Source organism: Neoarius graeffei, chromosome 4 (assembly GCF_027579695.1).
Source record: "Neoarius graeffei isolate fNeoGra1 chromosome 4, fNeoGra1.pri, whole genome shotgun sequence".
In the NCBI taxonomy this organism is placed as follows: Eukaryota; Metazoa; Chordata; class Actinopteri; order Siluriformes; family Ariidae; genus Neoarius; species Neoarius graeffei.
This window is the reverse complement of record NC_083572.1, coordinates 2452826-2469819: the sequence shown is the minus strand read 5'-3', so window position 1 is coordinate 2469819 and position 16994 is coordinate 2452826. Positions and strand designations below refer to the sequence as shown.

General features: G+C 44.8%; 1 protein-coding gene across 3 annotated transcripts in view; it reads left to right on the top strand.

The window, feature by feature from the left end:
* Positions 1-16994, top strand: part of rptor (regulatory associated protein of MTOR, complex 1) — a 138825-nt gene that overhangs the window by 93319 nt on the left and 28512 nt on the right. For all 3 annotated transcript variants that reach the window (XM_060918608.1, XM_060918607.1, XM_060918606.1), the window contains 10 exons: positions 41-106; positions 1057-1248; positions 1876-2016; positions 5220-5340; positions 5467-5601; positions 7694-7849; positions 11994-12112; positions 13037-13140; positions 13240-13414; positions 13600-13710. In XM_060918608.1, coding sequence (XP_060774591.1) covers positions 41-106; positions 1057-1248; positions 1876-2016; positions 5220-5340; positions 5467-5601; positions 7694-7849; positions 11994-12112; positions 13037-13140; positions 13240-13414; positions 13600-13710 — 1320 coding nt within the window. The remainder of the gene's footprint in view (positions 1-40; positions 107-1056; positions 1249-1875; positions 2017-5219; positions 5341-5466; positions 5602-7693; positions 7850-11993; positions 12113-13036; positions 13141-13239; positions 13415-13599; positions 13711-16994) is intronic.

The window sequence follows — 16994 nt, the reverse complement described above, 5'->3', positions numbered from 1 at the left end:
AATGATTCGTCTCCATGGTGACTCACTGTGTTCTGTCCAGGCCGAGCATCGCACTATGGCCGTCTTCATCCTGGCAGTGATCGTCAACAACTACAACACGGGGCAGGTGTGTGTGTGTGTGTGTGTGTGTGTGTGTGTGTGTGTGTGTGTGTTTTGTCTCCTATCTTGTCTATCCCCTTTTCTCTTTTCTTCTTGTCTTTTTTTGTTCATGTCTTCTCTTTTCACTTTATTTTCTTCCCTTCATCAACTACTTCTCACCTCGTTTTTTCTCTTTTACTTCTTTCATTACTCCTGTGTTCGTTCTTTTTTGTTTCCCTGTTTTTTTCCCCTTTCCCCCTCTTCTCTTTCACATTTTTTCTTTTTTTCTTGTCTTTTTCTCATCTCTTTCACTTTTCTTCTTTTTTTATTCCCTCACCTTGGTTATCTGTTTCCCTCTTTTCTTTATCTCTTTTCTTCTCATCTTTTGTCTCTTGTTTTTTCTTGTTTTCTCTCTGATCCTTTTCACTTTTTCTCCCCATTTCTTTTTTCTCTTCTTTCACTTTGCTTCATTTTTCTTTTTATTTTTCTTGTCTTCTGTTTTCTCTCATCCTCTTTTCTTACACCTCTCTTCCCTATCTCTTATCTCTCCTTTTCTTTCTCCTTTGTCTTCTTTAATTTCTCTTTTCCTCTCCTGTCTTTTTTCTTTTTTCCACCTCTCATGTCTTTCCACTTCTTTGCATTTTTCCTCTTGTCTCTTCTATATTTTTCTTTTGTCTCTCTTCTATTTACTTTCTATTTCTAGCTGTTCTTTTTCCTCTTCTCTTTTCTTCTCTCGTCTCTCCTCTTCCTTTCTTCACCTCGTGTCTTCTCTAGTGTTCTTCTCTTCTCCTCTTTCCTCTCTTCCTTCCTCCCCTTGTGTCTTCAGGTCCCGATCTGACGTATTCTCTCTCCTTTATGTCTCTTTTCTTTTTTTAAACACTTCCTGTTTCTATGTCCTGTAGGGGGCATGTCTGCAGGGGAACTCTGAATGTTCTGAGCGTGTGTGTAATGTGTTGTAATCCCCCTGGTGTCCTGTAGGAGGCGTGTCTGCAGGGGAACCTGATTGCGATCTGTCTGGAGCAGCTGAGCGACCCTCACCCTCTCCTGCGTCAGTGGGTCGCCATCTGCCTCGGACGCATCTGGCACAACTTTGACTCGGCTCGGTGGTGCGGCGTTCGAGACAGCGCTCACGAGAAACTCTACAGCCTCCTGTCAGACCCTATACCTGAGGTACCACCAGGGGAACCGGAGAACCCACAGAGCTCTGAACTTCACCGCATCTCCAAAATCATTTACTTTAATTACAGCACATCACCTCGGTCAGATACGACACCACAGACCTGAATACACCGTTTACACAATTATATCGAGAGTGAAATAAACCGGTTTTAATCTAAACCACATTGATGACAAAATAGAAACTGAGAATAAAGTGAAGGACAGAATAAAGTGAACACTGGGCCGTGTTCGGAGTCGGTGACTTTAGTCCAAAACCTTATGTCGGTACAGTCGATAGGCTTTTCAGACTGCCGTCTTTAAACTCAAGCACTCGACTTCAAACCTGAAAAACAAATGGGATAGAAAATACTGACTGAAGAAGGAAATAACTTTCACATTCATCACTGCTTTAGTTTAAACAAACAAAATGGCTTCCACACTCGTTATTCAGTGGCCTATAGAATAGCACTTGATTCAGCACTTCAAATTATTTTACATTTTATATTTTTATGTCGCACTCCGGCAGAAACACTTGTGCACTCCAAGCCCACGGTTTGAAGGAAAAGCTGACCGAGTGTTTAATCCGTTACACTAACTGCTGTGTGGTGGTGTTTTTTTTTTTTTTTTTTTTTCCTCCAGGTACGATGTGCAGCTGTGTTTGCGTTGGGGACCTTCGTGGGAAATTCAGCAGAGAGGACGGATCATTCCACCACCATCGACCACAACGTGGCCATGATGTTAGCGCAGCTCATCAATGACGGGAGCCCTGTGGTCAGGAAGGTCAGTGTTACCTGCACTGTATTAACGTGTCTTTGGTGTCCTCTGTATTGTTTTTGAGGATATTTTCTGGCACTCTAATGATTTTGTCATATTCTAATTTTGTTGTCAATTTCAACAAATCTAAGCAGTATTTTCAAAGTCATATGACTTTTTTATATTCAGCACAAGTTCAGCTACAATAATGTCTCTGTAATCTGTATATCATGATTGTACTTTTAAAAAAATAACAGATGAATGAAGATGTTGTAAAAAGCAGTTTTAGATCTGTGTTGGAATGTGTGGGGGAAAAAAAAAAACATGACCGTACCCACTGTATCGAACTGTTTTGGTCGCTTGAGGTGGTTCTGTTCAGTCTCAGGAATGGATCAAACACAAAAACTTAAATCTGCTCCACTGATTTGGGCAATTAACTGGCCATCAAAAAAAATGATGTCCTATTGTTTTGGGATAAAGGGTTGGCAGTGGGAGGGGTATTCAATGAGAAGAGTAAAAAATTCCATTCCATTCAGTGAGAAGAGTGAAAACCCCTCCCACTGCCAACTCTTAAGCCTATCAGATCACGTGATCAAAACGGTTCGTCCCAGTGGGTAAGGTCATGGGTTTTTTTCCACACATTTCAACACAGTTCTAAAACTAATTTTGAAATAGCTTCATTTATCTGGTATTTGACTGTATTTTGGTATTTGACTCGATTCAGTGTGTCTTGAAATTAACTCTTGTACTATTTTACTCTGTTACACAATTACTCTGTAATTTTGCTCCCAGTCCAACTCCAAATTTTACTCTCTAAACTCAGAATAGAGCAAAATTAACTATTTTGAGGAAAATACTTTTAACTCTGGAAAAATTGCTCAGTCATGTTTCCTGTGTCCCCACTACAGCGCACACACATCAACTGATCTGCTCATCAGAAATAGAAGAAATATTTACACTTACTCGAGCTGATCTTCGGCTGGATCGAGTCAAGGTTAAAGAAAAAAAAGCACCATTCTTCATCAGTGTCGCCGTTCTCAAGATTGAATTGAATCGCTGTCCTGAATCTGACTCACTGTCCTGAATCGTCTGAAGCGCATAAAATCCGCATGCCATCTCGCAACAAGTTCTACCTCCAAATAGCCTGAACTATGTCTGATATAGTTTATCCTGTTTACGGTGGGCGTTCCCACCCTGAAAGAGAAACCAATCGAAACCAGAAGAGCGAAAGCGATGATCATGCTGTTACCATGGGAACAGTCTTTTATGAATGTGTAATTGCGCGCTCCGACTCTGGTGTGACTGAGGAAGGGGAAAAGTTTTATGTTTCATCTAATTTAGATAAATGTGGCAAATCACAGAATCCAGGGACACATGTCTGCCCGGGGGCATTTTGAGTTATTGACAGATTCAGAAAGTACAGTTTCTAAGCTTTCCAATGATGCCTTCCATGTGGAGATCTGACAATATTTGAAGAATGTGTGGCCTTTTGAAAGTGTATACCTCTTAAAACAGAAAAGGGAGAAAATCGCCCTCAAAGTTTTCCATCTCAGCTACTCTGGGTGCAGGGCGGGCACATAATGCTGCTCATTTGCATGACATTAAGGAAAGCCCTACCCCCTACGAGCTAGCACGATGCTACTTTCATGTAAACAAAGATCACCACGTCAATTTTCCTTCCATGCAAAGTATGCCCAACACAATTATGAAGTACAAAAATAAGTCCTAAAGTATATTTTAACGTTTTGTGGTTGAAAAATTACTCACACCGTAAGAAAGAAAGATAGCACGATGATAACTAACACAATGCTAGTTTCATGTAAAGCCTCGGTCACAACCGGCCGTACAGTACGCGCTCCTACGGCCGGTCTACACGCAAAAAACGCAAGAAACGCACGGAGGACGCGCGTGAAACGCACAAGAGCACACATGTGACGTGCTGATTTTCGAGCCGTAGACTAGCCGCAGAGGTTCTTTGTCATGTCAAACAAACTCTACGGGCGCTTACGTTTTTTTTTTTTCAGGTTGCAAGACAAACTTACGGCCTTACGTCTTTCTCCATGAAAAAAAAAAAAACGCAGCGATTTGGGGAAACGCCAAAAATCGCACGGCCAAAAAATCGTACGTCCGGTTGTGACCTAGGCTTAACCAAACCACAACACTCTCCGTTACATGCAAAAATAACAAATTACTCACACCGTAAGACAGAAAGATAGCACGATGATAACACAACTAACACAATGCTAGTTTCATGTAACCAAACCACAACACTCTCCGTTACATGCAAAAATAACCACACAGCCTTAGATTAATAAACTCACCCCATCAGAAAGAGAAACATCGCCTTGCACACACCAATGCCTCCGATGGAATGTAATCCTAGAACACTTCCTTTTGGTTGCGTTTTTTTGCTAGAAATGGTGATCTCCGATGTAAATACCGAGTGTCTGTTTGCTTCGCGGTGTTTCAGCTCCTCTGCGCTCTGTTTAGCTTGCTCATTCCATAGTGAAATCACACGCCTGTATGCAGCTTAAGTAGCCACGAGCTCAGCTCATATCATACAGCTGATTGGTGAAAAAAAAAAACCAAAAGACTTAAATCATCATGTGAATGGCCCATATGGTAATTTACCCACACCCCCCAGCAGGCTGCAGTCCTGACAAAAACGAGACAATTTGCAGCAAAAAAATGTATGCTTTTCCAACAAAACAATCTATTATCTGAAATACTGATTGCATTCTTCAAGATCTCAACTTGCACATGATGGAAAAAAACGAAAATCACAAATTTTGAAAAAAAAAAAGCTTCTTTTACGATTATCTCGGATTCATTTCGGCCGACACGCGTCCCTGGATTCGGTGAGGGGTCACAATTTAAAAACTATAATATTATTTGGCAGTGGGCACATAGGAAAGTGTAAAGTATAAAGTTTGTCAATATGTTTATCATGCTTATATGATATAAACTTATGAAGATATTTATCTCAGTACATGACCTACTCATTCTAAACCTGCTGAGCTTCGCTGGCGAAGCTCTCGACCCCAAAGGGTTAATAGGTGTGTCACTGGTGTAATCTGTACTGTGTTAATGGGTGTGTCATGGGCACTATCTGTACTGTGTCACCTGTACTCTGTGTATGCATCATCAGCATCATCTGTAGTGTGTGAAAGGGCGTGTCATCTGCGTTATGTCGAGTGTGTTCTAGTGTGATCAGTGTTTCCTGTGTGCAGGAGCTGGTGGTGGCTCTGAGTCACCTGGTGGTTCAGTACGAGAGCAACTTCTGCACTGTGGCTCTGCAGTTTATGGAGGAGGAGAAGAACTATGCAGCACCCTCACCTGCTAACACTACAGGTGTGTGTATACACACACACACACACACCTCTGTACCATTGATCTTTAGTTTTAATTCACAGAAAAGCCATAAATCCCAGCTGTAGTTGTGACAGAGATAACCATGTTTGTGTTTTGTCTCATCAGAGGCGGGGAACGTGACTCCGGTGAAGGAGCGAGACAGTCCTGCGGTCCCTCGTCTCCGCCCCGTTAACTCCTACACCAACATCCGAGCAGCCAGCAGCGCCCGTAGCCTCCAGAATCTCAACCTCAACGAGGAAGGCGAGTCCCACACACAGACACAGACTGTAGTTTCTAATCTGTGGTCACTTCTTTCATCGTTAATCCTTTATTCCGCGGTCGTAGCGATGTAACTACAGCGTAACGATCAGTGAATTAACTACCGTATAATAACTGTGTTAGTAATATCACTGCTGTATCATGTGGAAGTGTTTAAGAACGTGCTTCAAAACAATCAACCTGAACAGCCAAAAAAACGGAGTACTGAAAGCTCTACACCCGCCCACATCCCCCGATCAATGAATATGCAAATTAGGACACACCCCTTGCCCTTGTAGCATCACATTAGGCTGAATAGAGATCTTGCAGTCACGTGACCGGAATGTAAACAGCTGCCATCTTGTCTGTAAAAAAAACACCGCTGAATACTGCTGCACTCGTGTACAGAATGGATCAATTTCAACCGACGGACTACACGGCTCATTTTTCTAATGAACAGATAACTAGATATATGTCTAAAATAAACGATCTACAGATTAGTGACCCTTATGGCTTACCGGACGTAGTTTTCACGACCGTGTCAGTGGATATTGAAGTGCCAGAGGTGGAATACCCAGATGTGTATAATTACCTCATTAACTTTCCCTCGCTGTTCAGTGGTGAAGCACTGCGTGCTTATAAATCTCTGGACAGTTATCTTTACAGAAATTCAGGATTTGTCAGCGACTCAGATGTGGCATCTTGTAAACAAGAAAATAACAATCCTCATTGGACGGGTAAGTCACTTAAGTATTACTACTACTGATACTAGATATACTGACCAGCCGATAATAGAATAGAATAAGGTAATTCCAGCTGTAATTCCAAATCGTCCGTCTTGTTTACCATGGATCTGGCGTTGGAGAGGTAGAGGCTTGGCAGTGGAGGTTTGAGTGGCTGTTTTCTGAGCTTAGTCAACAGGCCGGCTCTGCAGCCTCACTTTTGCTTCCTCTCCCGGCGCCGCCTCCTTCGCCTGCCAGACCCGATAACAATCCACGGAGACCCCGCTGGTCTCGCTATCTCGTCCGGAATGTTGTGCATGCGATGGAAATCGCTACAAACCGTCATTTTCTGCTGGAAACCAATGTCCAGTAAGTCCATACGGTTGTAGTGGATATTGAAGTCCGGTACAGACGAACAACACGCAAAAATACACACAATAAACATAAAAAACGTGCAGAGGTAGGGAGAGCTTGTAGCCGCAGCCGTTGTAGTAGAATTGTATATAGTAGGGTTTTCCAGAAGAAAAAGTAGAAGCAGAAGTAGAACCAGAAGGCGGAAATATGGCGTTTGACCGACACGATGGCGTCTGTTACAATCTGGATCGGCTGTGACGTCACATGCAAGATCTCTATAGCTAGGTTACGGCTGCTGTTACCATAGCAACCAAGATCTGTTCATCACTAACACGTGATGATTACTATTAAAAATCTCGTTAAATATCTTTCAATTTTTCTTTTATTTGTCCTTTCATTTTTCTTTATACATATTCTTTTTTTGTTCGTTCTCTCCTTGTATTTATTCATTCATTTTTTATTCTTGTTTTATCCTGTTTTTTTGTTCATTTGTCCTTTTCAGCTGTATTCCTTCTCTTTTTCATGTCTTTCCTTCCTTCCTTCCTTTGATTGTGTATTTTTTTCTTCATTTTCTTTTTTCATTTGTTTTTGTTCATTCTCTTTCCCTTTCATTTATTCCTTCTTTTTTTTCAGTTACTTCACCGTTTCTTTCATTCATTTGTCCTTTTTGACCATATTCTTTCTCTTATTTTCTTTCTTTCTTTGACAGTCTGTCTTTTTTTTGTTCATTCTCTTGACTTTAGTCCTTTTCTTTCTTTCTTTCTTTCTTTCTTTCTTTCTTTCTTTCTCTGTTCTCATTCCTTCCTTCCTTCATTTTCTTCTATTTCGTCTTTCTATAATTTTTAAAAATTTTCATTTTCTCATTCTTTAATTTGTTCTTTCTCCTCTCTTTATTTCATGTGAAATGTATTTCATCTCTATTATGTGATTTATAATAATAATATTGTGTCTAGTCCGGTTTTGGTTGATATCGTGTGTGTGTGTGTGTGTGTGTGTGTGTGTGTGTGTGCGCGGTATAGGTGGCCCCATGACCTTCTCCCCCGGGAACCTGAGCGCGAGCAGCAGTGCCAGCAGCACCCTCGGCAGCCCCGATAACGACGAGTACCTCCTGTCTTTCGAGACCATCGATAAGATGAGGCGTGTCAGCTCGTACTCGTCCCTCAACTCTCTCATCGGTGAGACCGAGGTTCTCGTTCCTGATTGGTCAGAAGGTGTTGACCAATCACCTGTTAATCACATTAATCCCCGCTCTGAGTCTAGTGCAGCGGAAAATCACTGGTTTATATTAACACACTCGCTCTAATACGTTAGCGTTTCTATAGCAACAGCTCGTTCACAGGGTCTTGTACAGCAGCTCCACATAAACAGGTTTATATCGATGCTAATGTAACTGTAAAGAGATAAAAACTTGTCTTTTTTTTTTTAAATTAATTTAAAATGCTGTGATTGTATGAAATGACAAGCTGCCGATGTTGATGTCTGTTAGCCAAACCAGCATTCTGGGTTTTTGTTTGTTTGTTTGTTTGTTTGTTTTTTTAAACCAGAAGTGCTTGCAGTGGCACATTGTTATGAGGAGAATTTCACACACACACACACACACACACACACACACACACACACACACACACTCTTAACTCATAACTGCAATAAAGTGTCTGAGTTCTCAGTGTCTTGCTGCACATTATCAATAATAAATACACACACACACACACACACTCCTCCCTCATCTGAGGTGCTTTCAGGTCTGTGTGTGTGTGTGTCTCACTCAGCCGCAGTGTTTTTACGAGGCTCTTTATCAGAAGCACTCGACAGCGCCGATGTGTTTCTCCGCTCTTTAGCTTTCCTCTGTTTCCCCTCGCATCCATGAGCCAAGCAGAACACTGCTGGAGCTTTTATCCAATCAGCATTCTCCTCAACTTTACAGCCTCAACACACTCTCATGCCTTTATATTCTTCTGTCTGTCTGTCTGCTTATGTGTCTGTCTTTCTGTCTAGCTGTCAATCCTCCTGTCTCTCTGCCTGTTAGTGTAACAGTTTATATGACTTATTATTTGTCTATCAGATCAGTCTGTCTGTCTAGTTATAGGGCTGTCTGTCTGTTGGTTGGGTACCTGTCTATCTGTTTGTCACAAACACATGAATTCTGTTTGGTTAAAAATGCATCCTGATTCTGCTGACTGATTTCTCTATCTCTGTCTCTCTCTCACACACACACACACACACACACACACACACACACAGTGAACACAGGAATCTCTGCAGTGTGTGTTTACCTGCTGGTGAACTGTGCTGTAGCTGCATCAGTATTCCTGCTGTGTGTGTGTGTGTGTGTGTGTGTGTGTGTGTGTGCTGGAGAGGACGGGATGTTCCCACACACTTCCTGAGCTCTGCATCCCAACTCACTGTTTGCTCTGTCAGCTCTCTGACATCTCAGAGAGAGAGAGAGAGAGAGGGAGGAATGGAGGGAAGGATGGAGGGATGAGTGCACCAGTTAAAATAAAGTTCCAGAAAGTCTGGATTTTTCTGCGCTTGAAGTTGGAGCTGTGTTTCAGTTTAAGTGTCTCTTCTTAGCTCACTTAGCTTTGATACAAGAATACCTTCTACAGGTTTACCTGTGGAGTGCGGGTGAGAGAGAGAGAGAGAGAGAAGTTCTCCAGCTTGAATGTGAGGCAGCATAATAACACACTGCGAATGTCAATGAACACACTGCGAATGTCAATGACTGGAGCTCAGTGCACTCCGAGGCTTTCCCACACACACAGAGGAGAGGAACGCCTGCGGATCTGATCAAGGAATAAAGTGTGCTGTACTGTGTGAGACAGAGACTTAACGATTTGTAGTTTATATTCCACTCAACAGTAAAGCTGAAATGTCGCTGTCTGAGATTTTGTGGTGTTTTTTGGTCAATACTTTGTTGCCGGAGTCGAACCCACGGCTCAGCAACAATCAATCAATAAAAAACATGAGCTAAACTCCAGACTGAATCTGCCGTCTGCTTCAGGAAAGTTAGTTTCTAACGACAGTCATGTTTGGTTTGTAAAGATTTACAACTTTCTGGGGGAAAAACTGCACCAGCAACGTGAAGGGCGTGGCTTATTCCAGAAAAATGCTAACACCTGTGGAATGAATCACTCCATGTGGCGCTGTTACAGGAAAATAATCAACGACAGGATGGTGTGATGAAACGGGGTTCCTGTTACTGCTCCGAAATGTTCCCATCAACAGCATCCTGAAGTGTGGTGTTCCTTTTACTCCACTGCACTGCTGAGTTCAGGACTGTGATTGGTCAGAAGGTGGAGATTATTTTCCTGTGGCTGCGCAGTCTGTAGTGTGTTATTCCTGACGTACAGCAGTTCGTTCTGCTACACTAATCTGATTGAGCGAGCAGCGATCTGAGAGCGCTGATACTTAATCAAACATGCTGAGACATGTCACTGTGTCTCTCTCTCCCCTCCATGGCATGTGTCTCTCTCCCCTCCGTGGCGTGTCTCTCTTTCTCCCCTCTCTCTCTCTCTCTCTCTCTCTCTCTCCCCCCCCTCTGTGGCGTGTGTCTCTCTCCCTTCCGTGACATGTGTCTCTTTCCCCTCCGTGGCATGTCTCTCTCTCTCTCTCTCTCTCCCCTCCGTGGCGTGTCTCTCTCCCCTCCGTGGCGTGTGTCTCTCTCCCCTCCATGGCGTGTGTCTCTCTCCCCTCCATGGCGTGTCTCTCTCTCCCCAATATGACGTGCGTGTCTCTCCCCTCCATGGCGTGTCTCTCTCCCCTCCGTGGCGCGTCTCTCTCCCCTCCGTGGCGCGTCTCTCTCCCCTCCGTGGCGCGTCTCTCTCCCCTCCGTGGCGCGTCTCTCTCTCTCTCCCCTCCGTGGCGTGTGTCTCTCTCTCTCCCCTCCGTGGCGCGTGTGTCTCTCTCTCTCCCCTCCGTGGCGCGTGTGTCTCTCTCTCTCCCCTCCGTGGCGCGTGTCTCTCTCTCTCCCCTCCGTGGCGCGTCTCTCTCTCTCTCTCCCCTCCGTGGCGCGTCTCTCTCTCTCTCTCCCCTCCGTGGCGCGTCTCTCTCTCTCTCCCCTCCGTGGCGCGTCTCTCTCTCTCTCCCCTCCGTGGCGCGTCTCTCTCTCTCCCCTCCTGGGCGCGTCTCTCTCTCTCTCCCCTCCGTGGCGTGTCTCTCTCTCTCCCCTCCGTGGCGCGTCTCTCTCTCTCTCCCCTCCGTGGCGCGTCTCTCTCCCCTCCTGGGCGCGTCTCTCTCCCCTCCGTGGCGTGTGTCTCTCTCTCTCTCCACTCCGTGGCGTGTCTCTCTCTCTCTCTCTCCCCTCCGTGGCGTGTCTCTCTCTCTCTCTCTCTCTCTCTCCCCTCCGTGGCGTGTCTCTCTCTCTCTCTCTCTCTCTCTCTCTCTCTCTCTCTCCCCTCCGTGGCGCGTCTCTCTCTCTCCCCCCCGTGGCGCGTCTCTCTCTCTCTCCCCTCCGTGGCGCGTGTCTCTCTCTCTCCCCTCCGTGACGTGTGTCTCTCTCTCTCTCTCCCCTCCTTGGCGTCTCTGTCTCTCTCCCCTCCTTGGCGTCTCTGTCTCTCTCCCCTCCGTGGCATGTCTGTCTCTCTCTCCCCTCCATGGCATGTCTCTCTCTCTCTCCCCCCTCCGTGGCGTCTCTCTCTCTCTCCCCTCCGTGACGTGTGTCTCTCTCTCTCCCCTCCGTGGCGTGTCTCTCTCTCTCTCTCCCCTCCGTGGCGTGTCTCTCTCTCTCTCCCCTCCGTGGCGTGTCTCTCTCTCTCTCCCCTCCGTGGCGTGTCTCTCTCTCTCTCTCTCTCTCTCTCCCCTCCGTGGCGTGTTTCTCTCTCTCCCCTCCGTGGCGTGTCTCTCTCTCTCTCTCTCTCTCTCCCCTCCGTGGCGTGTTTCTCTCTCTCCCCTCCGTGGCGTGTCTCTCTCTCTCCCCTCCGTGGCGTGTCTCTCTCTCTCTCTCCCCTCCGTGGCGTGTGTCTCTCTCTCCCCTCCGTGGCGTGTCTCTCTGTAATATTCCAAATCTAGCAGTGTTCTATCGATTCTTTACACCGAAACTGTTACTGCATTTACTATGAGCTGTCAGTCAGTCTGTGCGTTACCATGGCAACATGCAACGCTGTATCCAGCTCTGACTTCTTTCGGAAATATTTCCTCGCTGCTGTACTGAAGATCAACATCACTGTTTTTACCTCTGACTGATTGCCATTTCTTTTTTTCTTTTCCTTTTCTATCTTTAACATTAGATGCGAGTGTTAGTGATTTTATTTTGCACGCGGCAGCCGAACCCCGTTCCGCTTTACTGAGAGCCGTTCACTCAGATCCCCTCTCCCCCCGCAGGTGTGTCCTTTAACAGCGTCTACACACAGATCTGGCGTGTGTTATTACACCTGGCGGCCGATCCCTTCCCGGAGGTGTCTGATTTGGCCATGAAGGTGCTGAACAGCATCGCGTATAAGGTACACAATGTCACTTCCTCCTGTTCTTCTTTACTTCCTCTGTGTCACGACCTCGACATCGGAACAGGTTTATTTCAGTGGAGGACAGCGCAGTGTTTCGTGTTTCACTTGGAGGTTATTATTCTGTTGTAACATGTTTATAAACGTTTTATTCAGAGAAAGACTCAGACTCCACTCTGCGGGATTAGAACCCACAGCCTTCACCTTTTATTTCTCTCATTTTGTCTGTCTCACTCTTTTTTCTCCTTTCTTGTTTCCTTCATCCTTCTGTTTCACTGTCTTACTCTTTTCACCTTTCTGTATCTCTCTTTCCTTCAGTCTATCTGTCTCACTCTCTTCTCCTGTCCTATCATTTCTCCTTTTACTTTTCAGTCTCATCTCTCATTCTCTCTCTTTTTCGTCTTCCTCTGTTTTCAGCTTCTCTTTCTCCTTCCATCTTCTCACTCATCTTGTCCCTTTCCCTGTTCTTTCTCCTTGTTTTTCTCACTCTTTCTTCTGTTTATATTTTCACTTAATTTATGCACTTATTGCTCTCTCTCCTTGCTCTGTCTTTCTACTGCACCTTAATTATTCATTTGCTCATCTCTCTCTCTCTCTCTCTCTCTCATGTTTCTTGGTCTTCATCTCACACTCTGAGGCTTTTTCTCTCTAATCATGTGTTCATTTTAAAGTTCTCTTTCTTCTAATAAAACACACACGCAGCTGGAGAAGATGGTTAATGGGATTTCTATGCTAATGTGCCAATTCGGAGTGTGTGGCACTGCGGCGGATGAGGGGTGTGTGAGAGAGACACGAGATTGGACGAGATGTGATCTAGGTTTCCTACCTGTCCTTCAGTTCACTCAGCTTTATCAAATTAAACACATCAACATCATTACCGATGAGTCACAGGTGTGTGTGTGTGTGTGTGTGTATTTCACGCAGGCTACGATGAATGCTCGGCCACAGAAGATCCTGGACTCGGGTTCTCTCACCCAATCAGCACCTGCCAGTCCAACCAGCAAGGGAACACTCATACATCAGGCTGGGTAACACACAGACACGCACACACACACACACACACACACACACACACACACACACACACACACACACCCCTCCTGTAACTGCCTTCTGTCTCCTCACAGTGGGTCTCCGCCCATCCCAGGCGTGTCCAGTTCCAGCCTCACCAACGACGTCCCAAAACCACCACAAGCCCCGCCCACTCGTCCCCCATACACGCCCACTCTGGGCTCTCAGACGACACCCCATTCACACCAGTTCTCACGAACACGCAAAATGTTTGATAAGGGACCTGACCAGGTGCGACTCCGCCTTCCGCTGTCTGTATTTTATTCAGCTAAATTAACATATTACAGTGTTGTCAAGTAAGTTTAATTTAGATATTTATTTAGTCAAATTAATTTATTTAAAAAATTATTTCATTCATGTACCTTCTTTGTTTCTTTTTGCCTTTCTTTTTATATATATGTGTGTGTGTGTGTAAGATGGCAGAGGATGGTGATGACACTCCTGCTCACAGGAACTTCACCAGTGTGACGCTGCAGACCGGACTGTGTGACTGGAGCGCCAAATACTTCGCACAGCCCGTCATGAAGGTTCATACACGCACACACACACACACACACGCACACACACCTGACCAAGGTGTTGGTTAATTCTCTGTAACAGCAGCTCTGAAAGTAGCGCAGCTGCACCTCCCAGGTTTCGTCTGTCTCTGCTGTTCCACTGCGACTCACCAAAATCAACCAAATTTTCAAAAAAAATACAAAATTCAGCAGTCTGTGATTTTACCTCTTCCCCGTGACCATGGAGTCAATGACTTAGTTTTTCTTTCTCAGGTTTTATACGGACATGCTGACACCGATACTGATTTCTTAGGCGCTGTTTACACATACCCGGGTATTTTTAAAAACGCATATTTTCTAAACTCTGTTTTCCAAAATAACTTCGTGCACACAGCTGCGTTTTTTTTTTTTTAAATTACGTTTATATTGATCCGCATAAATACGCTGTCAAGAGCTAAGTCTTGCGCAGTCTACCCTCGTCAGCCAGGTAATAGAGTGTGCAGGCAACTTTTTTGACGACATCGACAGAAGCGCGCATGTGAGTACACTCACCCTGTATGTACGCACGTACCAACTCTGCGAGTGACAGGAGTGAGGGTCGCGATATTCTGAAATTTTCCTGTCATTCCTCCGGGACGGCAACGCCATTCTCAAAATTCTCCCACCAGATAGCAGTCCATCCAGGTCGAACCCAAAATCGCCGACGCTGGCGGTGGTACGGTCGGGCTCTTTTGGTCATCAGAAGCTCCGCAATTGCTGCCCTCCGAGCCCTAATGCGTCTCTGCTGGTCAATGACCTTTATGAGCTTTATTCTCAAAAGCAAACAGGCGAATGTAGCTCTTAATAACAGAAATGCTGCTACTCTGAGTGTTTTCATGCTTGTCATATGTACAATGGTCGCTCTTTTGTGGCGCGAAGATTGCCTAAAACTCCGTTTTGGTCTCTTTACACACAAACGCAAAATGGAGTTTTCAAAAAATCTCCACTTTTGCCGGGGTTTTTAGAAAGAATCGTTTTCAGAGGAAAAAACTCCGTTTGTGTATAAACGAAAGGCACAAACGAAGGCAAAGGTCTACGTTTTTAAAAATACCCGGGTGTGTGTAAACGGCGCCTTAAAATATGTTCGTCATGGTCACACTCGACGATCCCAGCCCGGTGAAATTAAATACCGAGAACCTTTTTTTTTTTGTTGTAAAACCGCTTCTTTTCACTCCTCTTTTTTTCAGTTGCGGTACTAAACTCTGGAACCTTTTATATGCACATTAGCTCCACCTAGTAATTTCCTTAGTTTAAAGTCTTTCAGGGTTTTTGTTGCTAATGTGTTGAAGGATCAGTTAATTAACGTGTTTGAGACTGACGGGCCTTGCTCGTAATTGTGGTTGCCATTGGCAACAACAGATTTTACTTGTGTTTGTCTTTTGTCTAAGTCTTTTGAGATTTTTCACATTTTTGTCGGGAGCTGCCTTGATTCATGTCTCCCTTTTGGACCTTCCTTTCTTGTTGTTTCCAGTGGTTTTGTTTGCATATACAACATCAGGACCATAATCTTTAATAATTCACAATCGAGGCTGAACACCATTCGGAATATTTTATCGGAGTGTGATCAGATGTCTGAGACAACACGGTAAAAAATGTGAAGTTTGTTGTCAGCTGGACACACGGTCAACCATGGACATGAAAAGGATCGGGGTAGATCGAGGAAGGTTTACTCACTAAAATACCATAAAAATATACAAAACAAAGTCAGGCCTGTACTGTACCTGTTGCACTCATCTGTGCTGAAAGTCATTTTTTACAATTTTGAGTTTTTGGTTGATTTTTGAGGCCTCGCAGTGGAATAACAGACATGGATGCACCTGATATGACTTTTTTTTTTCCCCTCCGTGCTCTCACGGAAGGCGGTCGCATTTCTCTGCTCTCCTCTCCTTTTTTCCTGCTTGTGCTCTTTGTTTCGTCTCGTCTACCTATACTTTTTTTTTTTTGAGAGACTCTCTCCACAGTGAATTTCTAAACTAAAAAAGCATGGATTTGATAAACTGGTCTCCTAATGAAATTGACACAGTTTCTGGGTTCGGGGGAACCCACCTGTCCTGCTGGAACGTCTGTGGAGGACATTGAAGATATCTACCTATTCGGAACCATGATTACTGGACTTTTGCTGATTGGATTAGGCATTGGCCTGGTATATCGAGGAAATCAGACAACGGTGACAGCTGTTCAAAGCCCCACAAAGCTGCCCGATATGATTGAAGCGGTGGGCAAAGCTGTCGGCACTCAGACTGTGGCAGAACTTGAACCACAACATGGTTGTCATCTTGGAGACGCTTTCGGCTTTGCAAGGAATAAGTATTTCGGAGACCAAATTGAATTGAATTGAACAGAATGGACGAAATGGACAGATATGGACGAGTGGTGTGGACGTGTAAAGACTGCGTCTGTTCAAAAGACCAAACAATCTCTATCTTATCGACATTCGGCTCCCTGAACAGCACCGGCCTCGATCAAGGCCGTTGCTGGGAAAACATTTCCCCCAGAAGGTCACTGCTGGGAGACACTCTCGCATTCTTCGCATTCCTTCCCCAATTTCCGCGGTCGCTGTTTTTCACCCCCAGTGTGACAAGCGGGTGCGTGACCAGCGCCGTTTGCATGGCTGCAGGAGCGGACGGCTGCTTGCTTGCGCTGGGTTACCTCGACCTCCTCCCCTCCCCTCCTACCCCCTTCCCCCCACCCCTGATTGCCCCCTCCTTCCCCCCCTCAAGTCCCGTGTTTTAAAGTGTACTTGTGTTATTGTGTGCTTGTGCGGAGGTTTTTAAATGCTCCCACACTGTACTCCTGATAGGAGCATAGTGGGGGGGGGGGTTCTTTTTTTCCTCATCTTTCCTCATGTTACTACTGTGTTTCTTTTTCTTTTATCCCTGTCTTCCTGTCCTGTTCCCCCTCTGTAAGGACAGGTTGATGGTCAATTTCACTGGTAACAGTGATGATAAAGGGTTCATTCATTCATTCATTCATTATTTTCTGTTTCTGGAGCAAAATTTAACTCTTGGCACCAAAAATTGAACGTTATCCATCGAATCGTGGAGGAGTCATGGAAACTGAAAGTCAGACGAAAAAACAAGACAGTCAGATTTTGGCAAGCTGTAGGACAAAAACTATTCGAGATATCATCCTGATATTTGGCATTTGTTCTTAAGTATAACACATGAGTAAAAGTTTTCAGAGAATTCTCAGAGGGTGACGTGGGAAATTTCTCAAAATGTGGATGATTTCACATGGAATGACCCAGTTATTATTTTCCACACGGTTTGAGGTGA